The 15,909-nt window shown below is 45.1% G+C and overlaps 1 protein-coding gene across 1 annotated transcript in view; it reads right to left on the minus strand.

Annotated features, from left to right (window-relative positions):
• Positions 1 to 15,909, minus strand: part of thsd7ba (thrombospondin, type I, domain containing 7Ba) — a 231,288-nt gene that overhangs the window by 173,231 nt on the left and 42,148 nt on the right. The window contains exons 5-6 of the mRNA XM_062457316.1: positions 14,860 to 15,018; positions 8,135 to 8,335 (exon numbers count right to left, since the gene is read on the minus strand). Of these exons, the coding sequence (XP_062313300.1) occupies positions 8,135 to 8,335; positions 14,860 to 15,018 (360 nt within the window). The remainder of the gene's footprint in view (positions 1 to 8,134; positions 8,336 to 14,859; positions 15,019 to 15,909) is intronic.

Raw genomic sequence — 15,909 nt, forward strand, 5'->3', positions numbered from 1 at the left:
TTTGACATTTAGAAGTTGATAATTCATGAGAAGGATTCTCCAGTTTGGGGGCAAATGTGTGTCTTTGTGTATGTCTGTGTAAGTGTACGTGGGGGGGTGGGGGACTCGTGTAAATAGATCTCAACCCTAGGGGAGTCACTGCATTATTAATACATTATATGGATTTGTCGACAGGGCTCCTACTCAGATATAATACCACTGCTTGCTGCATGCAGCTCCAGATTTATTTGTCTTGGCACACCTACACAGTGTTTTAAACCCACTGTTATCATACAGGAAACCACCCACTCAGGGATGGGAACCCTGGAAGCCTTCCTGTAAAAGTTTTGAAGACTTCACAAATGCTGAGAGAGAAAGAGAAAGAGGAGTGAGAGAGAGTGAATGAGTGTGGATGAGAGTAAGAGAGGCACAGAGAAAGTGAGAAAAAGAGTGAGAATGAGAGATAGTGAGAGAGAGGGAGAGTGAGTGAGTGAAAGAGAGAGAGAGAAATAGTAGAAGGGGAGAGTTTTCAGTGACCTGCGAGGATATTGCTTCTGTGCAGTTACATTACATTTATTAATTTAGCAGACACTTTTATCCAAAGCGACTTCCAAGAGAGAGCTTTACAAAAGTGCATAGGTCACTGATCATGAACAACGAGATAGCCCCAAAAACATTGTGGGTAGCCAAAACATGAAGCATACATTGTGAAAAGCAAATAAGTGCCAATGGGAAGAAACATAAGAGCATGTAGTTAAACAAGTTACAATTAAACATCAACCTCAAAAGTGCAAGAGTGTACCTGTGGGAAAGCAAGCAACAATAATATAATTCAAAGCGAGTACAAGAAGTTAAATCAGTTACAACTAGCCAACAAGAGAAAAAAGTCCCTCAATAAGAGTCATTGTTTTCCTGAAGGAAACTAACATCAGATCTAGCAAATCAAGTACGTTCTACTCCCGGAACAAGTGCGTCTTTAGCCTTTTCTTGAAGGTGGAGAGACAGTCAGTGTCTCTGATGGAGGTGATTCCACCATTGGGGGGCCAGACAGTAGAAAAGCTTGGGTTGGGAGCGGGCACTCTTGAGCGGTGGGACCACCAGACGGTTGTCAGAAGTAGACCGTAGGTGGCGGGTGGGGGTGTAAGGCTGGAGGAGAGACTTGATGTAATCGGGTGCAGTCCCGTTCACCGCTCGGAAGGTCACTACCAGGGTCTTGAATCTGATACGGGCCGTGATGGGAAGCCAGTGGAGGGAGATGAGGAGTGGGGTGACATGGGAGCGTCTGGGTAGGTTGAAGACCAGGCGGGCTGCTGCGTTCTGAATCCTCTGAAGAGGGCGGGTTGCGCATGCTTGGAGACCTGCAAGCAGCGAGTTGCAGTAGTCTAACTTGGAGAGGACAAGTGCTTGGACTAGCAGCTGGGTGGAATGCTCAGACAGGTATCTCCTGATCTTCCGGATGTTGTAGAGGGTGAATCTACACGACCGGGAGACTGTAGCAATGTGGGCTGTGAGGGAGAGCTTGTCGTCCATGGTAACCCCGAGGTTCCTGGCAGAGGAAGAAGGGGTCACAGTCGCAGATCCCAGGGTGATTGAGAGGTCGTGGGAGATGGAGGGTTTGGCCGGGATGATGAGAAGTTCAGTTTTGGCAAGGTTCAGCTGGAGGTGGTGCTTGGTCATCCAGGCAGAGATGTCTGAGAGGCAGGCCTCGATTCTAGCTGAGATCCCCGGATCAGTCGGGGGGAACGACAGGTACAGCTGCGTGTCATCAGCGTAGCAGTGGTAGGAGAAGCCGTGGGAGGTGATGATCGGTCCAAGTGAGGTGGTGTACAGGGAGAAGAGGAGGGGTCCAAGGACAGAGCCCTGTGGGACACCAGTGGAGAGCTGGCGGGGGCCTGACACTTTGCCTACCCAGGAGACCTGGTAGGATCTTCCCAACAGGTAGGATGAGATCCACTGAAGTGCAGTGCCAGAGATGCCCATCCCAGAAAGTCTGGCGAGCAGGATCTTATGGTTAACCGTATCAAATGCTGCAGAGAGGTCCAGCAGAATGATGACGGATGATCTTGAGGCCGCTCTGGCAGACAGGAGGGTGGTGGTGACTGACAGGAGGGCAGTTTCTGTGGAGTGGCCAGTCTTGAAGCCCGATTGGTTGGGGTCAAGCAGGTTGTTCTGAGAGAGAAAGTTTGACAGTTGGTTAGATACAGCGCGTTCAATTGTTTTTGAAAAAAAGGGTAGCAGTGATACCGGTCTGTAGTTCTGGAGGACGGCAGGGTTAAGGGAGGGTTTTTTGAGTAGAGGGGTAACTCTGGCCTGTTTGAAGGCTGAGGGGAAGGTGCCGGAAGTAAGAGAGGAGTTAAAGACATGGAGAAGAAAGGTTATGATGGAGGGAGAGATGGTTTGAAAGAGAGGATAGGGGACTGGATCAAGGGGACAGGAGGTGGGGGCGATGAGAGAGAATGAGGTCAGAGATCTCTGCGAGAGAAGGGGAGAGAAAGAGTTTAGACATTTAGATGGGTCAGTCATAGAGGGTGAGTGGGTAGTTCACGAGTTCGTTGGGGTTACCAACTTCATGCGTATGAAGTTGATTGGAGTTGGTGGGGGGGAGGTGGGTTAAGAAGAGTGGAGAAGCTGGAGAAAAGTTTGTGACGGTTTGAGGCAGAGTTAATTTGTTCATCATGGCCACTTGCCACTGGATGCGTAATTCACTGCTCCTGATAATTGATAGTCCTGGCAGCATCACCAACTGACACACCAACGCACCCAAACACTATATGGCCCTCATGCTGGTTTTGTTATAGTTTATACTTCTGCAGTATGCAGTGACCCTTGGGAAAGGACGCAAGAGAGACTGCTTTTTTTGTCATGTTCTGACCCTGGTAGTTATAATAAGTAAAATAAACACACACACATACCCGTTATTTGCAGTTTCGAGGAAGAATTGTTAAATGTTGAGTCCAACTCAACATTTAAAAAGAGCAAAAGAAGAAAGTCTTTGAATCACACGTTTGAATTGACTGTGATGATCTTAGAGAAACGCACATTCTGTATCAAGCTTTGGGCAATTCTTTAAAACAGGAAGTGGGAATCAGTCACTGAAGTATACCCAGTCAGATGTTCACACAGTGTTAATGGTTTTGAAATGAAGTATTTTGAACCAAGCCCTATCTCTGTGTATCAGTAGGTGCAGTGAGCAGTCATCACTAAGGCGTACAACCTAATCTGATGACCGACTGTCACTTCTATTGATCAACAAGTCCGCCAGTCATGTGACCTTAGATACCTTGCCAAGGGCATTAGCATTTTAATGGCAGATGTGACAAAAGCACAGGTGTTCATCTGGGAGATAACACAGATGAAGCCTGCACCCAATTTAGCGGAGAGGAACGGGCAGGTAGAGAGAACATTTCTGAAGCAAACTGTTGATTGTGTTTGTTTTTTTTCATGTGTAAGGTAACCTTGAGTGTGAATCCATCCACACCGCTGAGGCGATATCGCGGCGGGATTGATGAGAGGTTTAATCAGTGAGAGGGCCGTCTCCCGGGAGGGATAAAGAAGTAAGGAAGAAGGGGATCAGCTACTGTACATATTTCACATGAGAAATTGATTTTCTGGCGAATATCGTCCCAGTTTGTTCTCTCTTCCTCGTATCTATCAGCTGCAGAGCTCTTCACTTTGACATCAGTAATAATTACAGACAGATTGGGAGATGGATAAATCTCTGAGCGTTCAATATGACTGAATTAGTCTGAGGCCAGACAAGATTGGGAAGCTTTGAGAATTCCAGCTTAATCCAGAGTGAGACTCGGGAGATAGGCCTACATAGGAAAAAAGCAGGGGCGGCGCCAGATAATTTTTAATGCAGGTGCTGAGGGGGTGCTGTCATTGACAGGGGGAGCTGCGCAATTATATATATATAATTACTATTAATAAATTAGCAAAACTTGGCCACTCGTGATGCTAATTTGAATGGAACTGCAGTGGTGCTAGCTGCCATCTCTGCATCTGCGGCAAACGCATCAGTGGACTGCTCCGTGTCAGACTCCGTACAATTAACATCCGATTCTCCGATTGGATTTTCCAGAAATAATTTTTGGGGGTGCTATCGGGGTGCTTTGGTCTTTCTTGGGGGTGCTGAAGCAGCTAGCCCCTCCGTAGCGCCGCCCATGGAAAAAAGTGACTCCAACTGGAACATAATTGCTTACATCAATTTAAAGGAAAAGCCATGTGGGGTTATATTACTTGGTAAATATCCTAGAAATCAGGGTAACATAGATAATGAGAAAACAGATATTAAAATATGCCGAAGAGTAAATTGATATAGCCTACTTCAAGTCATCTTGTCTTTTTTAACTACACCTTATCTTTTTTTGTTCACACCCAGCGCTAGTGTCACGGCCATGGCCGTGCCTTTATTTAATTAGGATTTTCCTTGCCCTGGGCCCTCATTTATAAACGTTGCATATGCACAAAAAAATGCGTAGCCTACGCCAGTTCGCATGCAAACTTTTTTGAAAAACAAACTTCACGTGAGAATGTGCTGTCATCCACGCACACTGTGACCGATGTGACAAAACTTATAGAAATGGGAAACTGCGAGGATGAAACTCGAAGCCTTCAAGTTGATAACATTGTGAAAAAGAAATTGAAATGTACATCTCACGTGTTACATGTGAAGAGTTCCCTGGAGTGCCTGCACAAAAAACATGATTTCCGCACCTAAGTAAGTATCTTTTTTGCAGCGATGTGAAGTGTCTGAGCTGGTAGAGAAGAGCTTCAAACTGTTGCACTGAGTCTTAAAGGAAAGTTATCAGTCTCACAGTCGGCTCTCTTCAAAGATCTACAGCCAACCACACCAACACTACCAGTGTTATAAAACCACTTGATAGACTGCACCATTATTCACTTGATCCTTGTATCTACTGATAGTGTTATTTTAGAAAAAGTTTTATATTTTACAATACATATGTGGAACAAAAACAAAAATAGCTCATGTGAGAAAAAGGAGACACAAATGCATGTGAAGCTTCATATAAACTCTAGTACAAGAAAGAAACATACTGTTTCATCTGAGGTGCCCATCAACCACTTCAAATTTACAAACTGAACTCAGTAATACTACAGCAGTCGGTTAAATTGCTGGCTTCAAATTCAAGTATGGTACCGTAATTTCATGCATTTTTTTAATGTAAATTCAACACATTTCACCACAAACTAAATCTTGTATGTGGGTATTCACGATAAGGCTCTGATTTCCATCCTAGATCTCTCACACTTGTCTGTCTCTGGTTCCACCAGAGCGCTGCAGCAATGGCCCAGAGCCCTTCAAATGGTCTAGGTAAAACTCACACAACATCCTGGATAATCCTGATGTCCAGTTGGAACATGCCCATACGCTTCTAGTGTTTTTTTCACACCTCTGTTGTAGTCCCACTTGAAGCTGAGGTTGCTCACTCGACTGTGCCTTCACACCAACCATCCATGAGTGCTGCTCCTTTAGTCTTGTTGACATGAACATAAGTTTGTGAGCTGAAGCTGTCCAGCTTGAGACAAGCAAGAGGTTATAATAAATAGCCTCCAGGGATTAAAAAAAGCTCTGAACGTTTTATTTTTTCTAACCCTAACCCTAAGTAAGTCTGCATGTCTCGCATGGGCCGAAGTGCTGAGGGCTGTGTCTACCTGCCTCGAGTCTTTGTGTCCTGGGTAGGGATTAAGTCCATCTCAGACCCAGATAGAAGACAGGTGGGAGAGCTGAATACTCTGGTCGCAGGGCAGTGACGGACTTGTAGCTGGATGCGACTCCTCTGTAAAGACTCCGTCACACCATAACGTTCTGGTTAACGTTCTCTGAAAGTTCTAATCGTTCAATTTCGAGCGTTCTAGGTCGAGGTGGACACATCTGGCGTGTGACTAACGTGTGACTATAACGCATGACTAGTGTGGGACTGACGCATGAGGAGCGTGTAACAGCGACCAAGTAAGACACCCCTGAAAACTATTAGCGTGTGACGACGTGTCACTGGGTCACGACGACGTGTGACGAAAGCAAACAATGAAAGCAAACGATGAAAACAACGTTTGCTTTCGGGGCCTTAAGGGCTGATAAATTAATCTGTCACGCACACTTATGGAACAGGGTATACAAGGTGGACAGGAACACTCCAGCAGCATTCACTAGCCGGATAAAGAGGCATTGACTATCCCGACAATAACTCACCTACAGCGGAAAATGAAGACCAGAAGAGATTCTACTTCTTTCTCCAGAGTATGAGTCTGGTATTTTCCGCTTAATTAAGTTATAAGTTAATTTGTGTTGATGAACTAATGCTCTTGAGACAGGACATGACCATGAACAATTTAAGGCAATAGCATTTCACCAGCCTACATTTTATCAGTCAACCCATTCCTCAGTCTATTCTGTTGCAAAACTTTCTTCCCTGAAGTGAACACATACTTTTAAAAGTGGCCAGTGGGCTGTAGGAAGTGTATTGTGGGTGTAGTAGACCCTCACTTCCAAGGAGCGATTTGATTTCTCTCAGGGACCTTTCCAGAATATAAAAGAGATATAATATTCAGTTTTCTCTGGGGGCTGATAAAACTTCCTCCTCATGTGAGCTCTTATTTGTGGCAACATGTTATCTCTTCTTGGGAGCCTTCTGGGTGAATGGGAACACTCACAACAGCAAACTCCATTACACTATCTCTCTGTAACAAAAACACTCTCACTGAAAGCTCAGTAATGGCCCTGAAATCTCCAATACGGTATGTGTCCACCAATCTAAAATCCAATACAATTATGAGCTGATAAGCAAAAGGGCAACGTTCATTGTAATGACAAGGTCCATTATCTGGTTTCGCAGCTCCTATTAGCCAGTCATTATTGAAGGCAGTTATATTCAGTATCATATGGATGTACTTAATGAGGCTTTTTTCCATGGCTTGCAGCTGCTCCAGGGGAGACGCAGCAAATTGCTGGTGAATGATGGCCTGTCTAAAGGTGGAAGGAGCCTATCTAAGCTACGTTGCTGTAGTTAATAACCATCAGTTCGAAACCAACTATTCTGATTTAATAACAGCTAAAACACACTTAAGATAAAACACGCAGTTTGGTCTCCTAGACAAATAATAATCATTCCCTGGATGAGGCAAAACTCTAATGCGTGGGTGATTTCTTCAAGCCAATTAAAACTTTAAATTCGGAACAACTTCAACAACGGGGTCAGATGGCTGAGCGGTTAGGGAGTCGGGCTATTAATCAGAAGGTGGTTGGTTTGATTCCCGGCCGTGCAAAATGATGTTGTGTCCTTGGGCAAGGCACTTCACCCTACTTGCCTCGGGGAGAATGTCCCTGTACTTACTGTATGTCGCTCTGGATAAGAGCATCTGCTAAATGACTAAATGTAAATGTAAACTTGTCGAACATATTCGACAACAAAGAGTGAGGGCTGATAATTGAATCAACTTTTCCTTTTCCAACCCATTTGGCTCTCGGGTGTTGTGTCAAACCTCGTTAGCGTCTCTCTCTGGGTAATTCATCTGGACCCTCCGCTGTCTCACTAGTAAACATACAAGTAATCTATTGTGACAGAATAATAAAACATGCTAAAAAAGATGCAATTAGGTGGAGATGAGCAATTAAGGGCTTGCGCAAAGCCCCGAATAAGACTTTTAATCAGGTTTGGGTGTGTTCACCGTGCACGTACACTACAGGATTATCCCCTCATACATAATGAATAATCTGTTAGCGCTGTTCTGAAGGTCTGGGAACAGCAACATGCTCATTCTAACTGAACTCTGACGATTAACGATGCTTAAAGACAAGATTAGAACTGTCAGTTACACTGCGTCAGTCTTCCTGTCTGTGTCGTGTTTTAATCTTGCTAGGGGAGTAAAACTTTGTTAATGTAGTTTATATCAATGTGGGCCAGTCTTACATCATATTAACATATTAATAAGTTTGTGTACTGTATCCACAGATATGTCAGAAGCTAGTACGAAATACAGGTAAGAAAGCCCCAGTCCTCAGACTAGTTTGAGAGTTTGTGAGAGAACTCACAGTCCTGTCAAAAACTGGATCCACTACTCTGATTCAGAATAAAGTGAGAAGTGAGAAGGAAAGTGAGAAGCATAGGTATCAGCAACATAAAGGCTCTGGTACCTTGAGTGTTGACACAGAGGACGGTGTAGACTATGATGCCAGGGCCACAGCCTCCTGTGCTGGGCACACACAGGGCCCCTGGCTGGCTCTGCCACAGGTAGCACGCTGGCTCCTCACAGGGAATGGACTCCACCAGGTGGACACAGCTGTCTGGGGAACCAGGAGGAGACCAGAGGACCACCCTCCTCCTCTGTCTGAACCCTGCAGAAAGGGACACAGGGTGGGGAGGGTGCAATTAAGAGAGAGAAAGAGAAAAAGTGAGAGAGAAAGAAACAGAAAGAAAGAGAGAAAGAGAGAAAGAAAGGGGGAGTAAGGGAGAGAGAAACAATGCAGAGAGGGGGTCATGGATGAGGCAAAAGGTTGTAGGGGGTTTAATATTTGGCAAACAACTAAAACTATTCCCCTAAGTTTAAAGGAAGAGGGGTAAACTGAAAAGTGAATTAACCTAATATGCTGGAAGTGCAGTTATTTGACTGCGAGAGCAAAAATGGTCAAAGTAAGGTTAAATGAAATAAATATTTAATTACATGGCAAATGAATTAAATCAATTACAAGGCTAACATGTTACAAAATGAAGGCTTACAATCTTACCTACTCTACCCTGATTATTGTAAATCAGAGATAAAGAGTAAGAGGTAAGGAAGGAGAAGGACAAGCCAGAGCTGAGGAGAAGTCAGGAGATTGAGAATCCAAAGAACAATGCTTCACAATTCCCAACTATTATACCCAACTATTATTTGTAGAACAACCAATCAGACCGATTCTTGACCCTTACTTATCAACATATGACTAGCAATGCAACAGTAAGTTACACAATGAGGTGTGAGACCCATCAAGTAGAAACTCTGTCCGGCAACTCCAGATTTTGGCAAATGGGAGGTGGGGGCAGGGTGACACCCAGCCTTACATTGTAAAGGGGAGTGTGAGTGGAGAAAAAGAAGGATGGGAAGAGAAAAGAAGGGAAGAGCATTACAACAAAAGAGAGAGGGAGAGATAGACAAAAAGCGATTTCAAAGCGTTGTGGATGACCTCACACCTTCACATCACTTCCCTCCACCTCACCAGCCCCAAACACCCCTCCCAGGGCCCCCCGAGGTGTGTGAAAGGGATGGGAAGACCTGATGAGAACACTCCTTCCTGCCTCCCCATACTCACATCCCCACACTTCAGACAACCCTGCTCTCTCCACCACCTGCTGCAAGCTGAGGGTCAGCCTGGGCTAGACTCATCTATAGCTGGACTGTACACATTACACACACACACAACAGGAGATGGATTACAGATGCATAATTCTACATCTACTGTATATTATTATAGGATTGTCAACTGAAAGAAAAGAATAGTGAATGTGAGAACACAACAGTGGTATTTTAAACTGTTTTTTTTTGTTCACTGTCATCTCCATATTGGAAGGAGCAAGTGAGAAAAAGGCTTGTTTTCCCCTTGTGATTGAATCTCAACACACTTGATCTCACCTCACTTTGTCTCCACTTCACTCTTTTCATTGTGTTGACAGCCTCTAACATTATATATGACAGGGTGCTTAGGTGCTCCCCAGCACTGCACAGGGCCTAAAGACAATGATTGTGGAGATCTAAGACTTAGAAAATAATCACTAAAGCCCTGCAGTCTGAGGTACTGAGCCAACACGAGACTCTGCAAAACCTCCGATACATCAATGTCGAGTACCTGGAGGCTGAAAGCGGGGGTGGTGGGGGGGTTTCTCACCAGGTTTTTACTTTTTATTCTCTCGTCTCGTTTCCCTTAATAAATCTCAGGCATCAGTGGCCTGGTGTTGGCTTGCCTTGGATGCACTCGTAAAGCACTTGGAGTACATGTTCTATTCCTCCTGTCACAGCACACATTGTTGAGGCCGCGTGCCGGGCCCTTGATAAGAGGATAACATCAACATGTGTAAGCACAGCTGGTGACATTGATAAAAGTTTATCATCCATAAATGTTACAGTTTGATCTTCAGACTCTCTCTTCCCACATCCTCTGAAAGCGCACCGTAGAGCAAGAGTTTCATACCCGTATCTATGTCTGTATAGTATGTATGTGTACAGTGAAAGCAGGGCTCCATATCTGCAAAACTCCCTGCCAAAATGATTGAGTAAAAAAAAGTTATGTGATTAACTGAACAAGGAAATTGGATTGGATGGGATCGAGGATGGTGACAATGGTCAGTCACTGATCCTGTTTAGTGACAGCAGCGGAGCTCTCAAGTATACCCAGCAGACAGAGAGCTCTGGGTCCTACCAACCCTGTCATTATAACCATTATGGTAAACGCTAGAAGGTTGCCAGTCCATCGGATGCCTCCTCCTCTCCAGATAGTGTGTTTTCTCAGCGTGTTCTTAGGTAGTACTGCCAGGTAGAAACTACTGTGTTTAATTTTATAAAGCCCTTTTTTAATTCAAAAATGAACCCCCACCACGGATGACACCAGCTAACCCCAGGATACCCCACAGACAAATTACTTCCACCACTCATCCACATCCTTGAAGGCCCCCTTCTCCAGGGGAGTCTCTCCCTTTCCAACATGCTACCCCTCTTTCTCACTCTCTCTTGCCATCTTCCTCTTCTCCCCACTCTCTCTCTTGCCCTCTCCCTCTCTCACAAACCCTCTCCCCACTCTGATTCCCTCTGCCAACACCCTCTCACTCCAGCCATTGATCCCTGAACCTCCACCCATCCCCTTTCCCCAAACCTTACCACATCCCCCTGCTCAAACCTCTCCCACCAACCCCACACCCATCTCAGAACTGTGAGAGAAAAAAGAATTTGGCATGGCACATCCCTCTGGATATGAATAATTGAAAGCTGCTGGCGGTCATATCAGATTGTATTCCTGCAAAGGAGGGAGAGTGTCTCAGCTGGCTGGCCGTTGCTTGCTTCTTATCAGTCCTGCTTCACTGCCCGCCTCTGGTCTGAGAAGCAATGTTATTACGTCTCTCCGACATTCACATTCACAAGTCCGGGATAACATAACAAAAAGGCTAGAATGTTGCTTTGGGAAATGTACATTTTAAATGTGTTGGGGTAAAACTGAAGAACACGTTTTTCTTTGGAGGATCGTGTCGTGAATAATCTTCTACGTCTTCAATCAATATAAAAATTTAAAAAACAGCACTGGAACTCAACAAAGTTTGACGCAAAGTGTTTATTGGAATTCAGAGTGACAGAGATTCCAACAAACGTGAGAAAGATCCCGGGGATCAGGCTGAAGTTTTCTCCGGACATTTCACTTTTAGTCTTCTTCCCATTGTATGGTCAGTGTTTCCTCTATGTTGATTTCTGAATTTCTGCCGCCACGGTAACAGAAATCGGGCTGTACAAAAATGTAAGCCGTCTATCAGCAGTGAATGTTAGAGTGCATGTCGGAGAATAGCACGGACACGCGCTTCATACCGCAGTTGAGATTGGGTGTGTGCGTCTTTGAGAACTGTAAGTCGTATAATTTTATGTTGTCAGTTCATTTAAGTCTGTTATTGTATTAGTCTATAGTTCTTGCAAATTTAAATTAAGTTAACTGGTGATTTTCGTTGTTTGTATTCTTCCCCTGCTAGCTAAATTGCACGTCTGTTGATTCGACAGCGATTGCTGCCCTTGCTCACGTTTGTATTTTAGAACCAGAAATCACGATGTATGATTTTTTTAACTATTTATTTGTATGATACAGCTGCAAATAAGTATTTGAACACCTGAGAAAGTCAATGTTAATATTTGGTACAGTAGCCTTTGTTTGCAATTACAGAGGTCAAACGTTTCCTGTAGTTTTTTACCAGGTTTGCACACACTGCAGGAGGGATTTTGGCCCACTCCTCCACACAGATCTTCTCTAGATCAGTCAGGTTTCCGGCCTGTCACTGAGAAACACGGAGTTTGAGCTCCCTCCAAAGATTCTCTATTGGGTTTAGGTCTGGAGACTGGCTAGGCCACGCCAGAACCTTGATATGCTTCTTACGGAGCCACTCCTTGGTTATCCTGGCTGTGTGCTTCGGGTCATTGTCATGTTGGAAGACCCAGCCTCGACCCATCTTTAATGCTCTAACTGAGGGAAGGAGGTTGTTCCCCAAAATCTCGCAATACATGGCCCCGGTCATCCTCTCCTTAATACAGTGCAGTTGCCCTGTCCCATGTGCAGAAAAACACCCCCAAAGCATGATGCTACCACCCCCATGCTTCACAGTAGGGATGGTGTTCTTAGGATGGTACTCATCATTCTTCTTCCTCCAAACACGTTTAGTGGAATTATGACCCCAAAGTTCTATTTTGGTCTCATCTGACCACATGACTTTCTCCCATGACTCCTCTGGATCATTCAAATGGTCATTGGCAAACTTAAGACGTGCCTGGACATGTGCTGGTTTAAGCAGGGGAACCTTCCGTGCCATGCATGATTTCAAACCATGACGTCTAGTGTATTACCAACAGTAACTTTGGAAACTGTGGTCCCAGCTCTTTTCAGGTCATTGACCAGCTCCTCCCGTGTAGTTCTGGGCTGATTTCTCACCTTCCTTAGGATCATTGAAACCCCACGAGGTGAGATCTTGCATGGAGCCCCAGTCCGAGGGAGATTGACAGTCATGTTTAGCTTCTTCCATTTTCTAATGATTGCTCCAACAGTGGACCTTTTCTCACCAAGCTGCTTGGAAATTTCCCCGTAGCCCTTTCCAGCCTTGTGGAGGTGTACAATTTTGTCTCTAGTGTCTTTGGACAGCTCTTTGGTCTTGGCCATGTTAGTAGTTGGATTCTTACTGATTGTATGGGGTGGACAGGTGGCTTTATGCAGCTAAAGACCTCAAACAGGTGCATCTAGGGAGGGAGTCAGGTGGCTGAGCGGTGAGGGAATCGGGCTAGTAATCCGAAGGTTGCCAGTTCGATTCCCGGTCATGCCAACTGACGCTGTGTCCTTGGGCAAGACACTTCACCCTACTTGCCTCGGGGGAATGTCCCTGTACTTACTGTAAGTCGCTCTGGATAAGAGCGTCTGCTAAATGACTAAATGTAAATGTAAATCTAATTTAGGATAATAAATGTAGTGGAGGTGGACATTTTAAAGGCAGACTAACAGGTCTTTGAGGGTCAGAATTCTAGCTGATAAACAGGTGTTCAAATACTTATTTGCAGCTGTATCATACAAATAAATAGTGAAAAAATCATACATTGTGATTTCTGGATTTTTTTTTTAGATTATGTCTCTCACAGTGGACATGCACCTACGATGACAATTTCAGACCCCTCCATGATTTCTAAGTGGAAGAACTTGCAAAATAGCAGGGTGTTCAAATACTTATTTTCCTCACTGTACATTATGCATTCTTACCCAACTAGTCCCTTGTTCTAGGGGATTCAAAATCCAGGTACTTTCCTTCATAGACAAATCTCCCAATTTAGGCCCACCCGACCTTGAACAGCCAGCTGCACTAGGCTCCTGGGCTTAAGGCCACAAATATGTCTCATAAGTTATAGCTCGGCTTCCTGGTTCTTTATGGAAGCACACACATATTCTTCTCCCCCACTCAGCCCCTAATTATCCAGATCTTCATATTTTGGGCTTTATTTCTTCTACCATTGTCTAGGGATAACAATAATCAGTCAACAGCTTTGCATTTGGTTTCCAATAATATAGCATGTACTAGAAAAGTGATTACAAGTTTCATTAAATCCATAATCATTCATTACCCATCTTCATAATTACAACAGTAAGATGTTTTTCCCACCACACTCGGAACAGCACCTCTGCTCCACCATGCTCTGAGCCTGTGGACGGGAGTGAAGGATTGTGGGTAGTTACAGTGATTAGCTGTAACATAGTAGATAACAGCTTCAGAGAACCAACAGATCAAAAGCAGGGGTCTACTTGTAAACAACAATAATCACACACTCCATTACATTACAGGAATGGGACTGTATCATATAATAATATACCATTATTTAATTATTTGAATCGTTTTTTTTATAAATGCTGTTGAATAATCTGTGATTTAATGCACATGCACTGTAGAGCCCAGTTAAAATGAGAGCCTAGTTTATTTTGTGTACACTAAAGGTGAAGTTAGGTCAGTCAGTTAAGTTCAGTACTGTGTGTCTGCGTGGACAGGGTCTGAATGCTGTGGTGATGGCCGTCAACAATACAGTCTCTGAGACCCATGGGGACACTTATGGTCCTTCACTCATATGAGGAAGGAGGTCATTCTGTCCTTTAGCACACTTTTCATCCCTACACACGCGCGCGCACACACACACACACAAACACACATCTCTACACTGGAAACAAGCAGAATACAAGGACACATCGCACAAACTGATGTGTGCACACACACCTCTAAAATGGATACACACACAAGTGTGTATCCGCGCACACACACTCAGCCTCAAGGCCGATTTATACTACTCCGTTTTCACGGACACGGACACAGGGAACGCCCTCTCCGACGTGGAACGCCCTCTCCGAGCCCCTCGGAGAGCTCTACGTGCACCTCATGATTTTCCTGACTATCCGTCCGTCATTTTACGGATACCCCTTGGCTGTGATTGGTCCGTATTAAGAACGGCTTGCGTCAGGGGCGGGGGCGGGGTTGCCGTGACCAACAACAAGACGAACAGAAACCTTTGACTGCCATTGCTGTAAGTTTTTACAATTCATATTTCAGCTAAACAGTACATGTAAATCAGCATCTGAATTAAAATGTCACTGCCCCCCCCCCCGCCAGTCCATACCTTTGCGTCCCTGGGCCTCCAGGCAGTTGTCGTGCAGGCAGGGCCCCCAAGGGCCCCAGGGGGAGAACAGGCAGGTCTCAGGACACGGGAGGGAGCATGGCTGGACAGCAGAGGGAAGCTCCGTGCCAGCACACAGACGCCGGCTCACAGGCTTGGATACTGCCGTGGGAGAGGAGGGAGTGAGGAGGGACAGGGGAAAGACAGGGAGAGACCGGTGGGGAGGAGACAGGAGTGATGAGTGATCCAGGCGGAGAAACAGGAGTAGCAGGAGAGTGTTAAAACTAGGGTGCAGAGGAGGAGAAGAATGAGGTTTCAGACTCTCCTCATCCCCCCCAGTCCCAGTGCAGTGTGTGGGGGTGTGTAGGGAGAGAGACAGGGGCTGTTAGCATGCTGCTGTCAAGGGGGCTGGGACTGGGGGCTTGATGGGAGTGAGAAACGTTATTACAGCACAGTTAGCAGGGTCTTAGGTAATCACTAGTGCAGTGCCCCGTGCCTGTGATGCAGCTGGTGATTAAGATATCGGTTAGTTGATTCGGTCTTAACATAATTGGAGTTTGTGCGCATTAGCATTAAAGGGCACGTTTGGGAACGCAGGCAGAGTTTTTACATAATGGCTTGTGCTCCGTATAATGACTAGTCCCCGGAAGGATGCTGATAATGTCAGGATATGAGGAGTTTAGAAAAAGATTAGGCTAAATCTAACACCCTGGTGGTCAATTTAGCCTGTTGGCAGTGCGTTGAGTAGGCAACATTTGAACAGTGTTCTTGTCTTAGCCTATGCCCATTGATGGCTTGCGAGATCAATGGCTCCACATGGTTGTATGTAGCCATTTTGGCTGTCTCTATTGAGATCCATGCAGCTCTACATGGAGGTTACGAGTTTATTTCTTTTTTCAAAAACTCAACCCACTCAGCCAACAACTTTAAACGCAGCACTGCACATTCTTGGGTCCTGTGCTATACACTTGCCGGATATCATATGATGTTTGCAAGCTGCTAGACCCTTTGATAAATTAGAGAGGATGGATAAAGATTTCAGTCACACTGAAC

This window comes from Osmerus eperlanus, chromosome 3 (genome assembly GCF_963692335.1).
Source record: "Osmerus eperlanus chromosome 3, fOsmEpe2.1, whole genome shotgun sequence".
In the NCBI taxonomy this organism is placed as follows: domain Eukaryota; kingdom Metazoa; phylum Chordata; class Actinopteri; order Osmeriformes; family Osmeridae; genus Osmerus; species Osmerus eperlanus.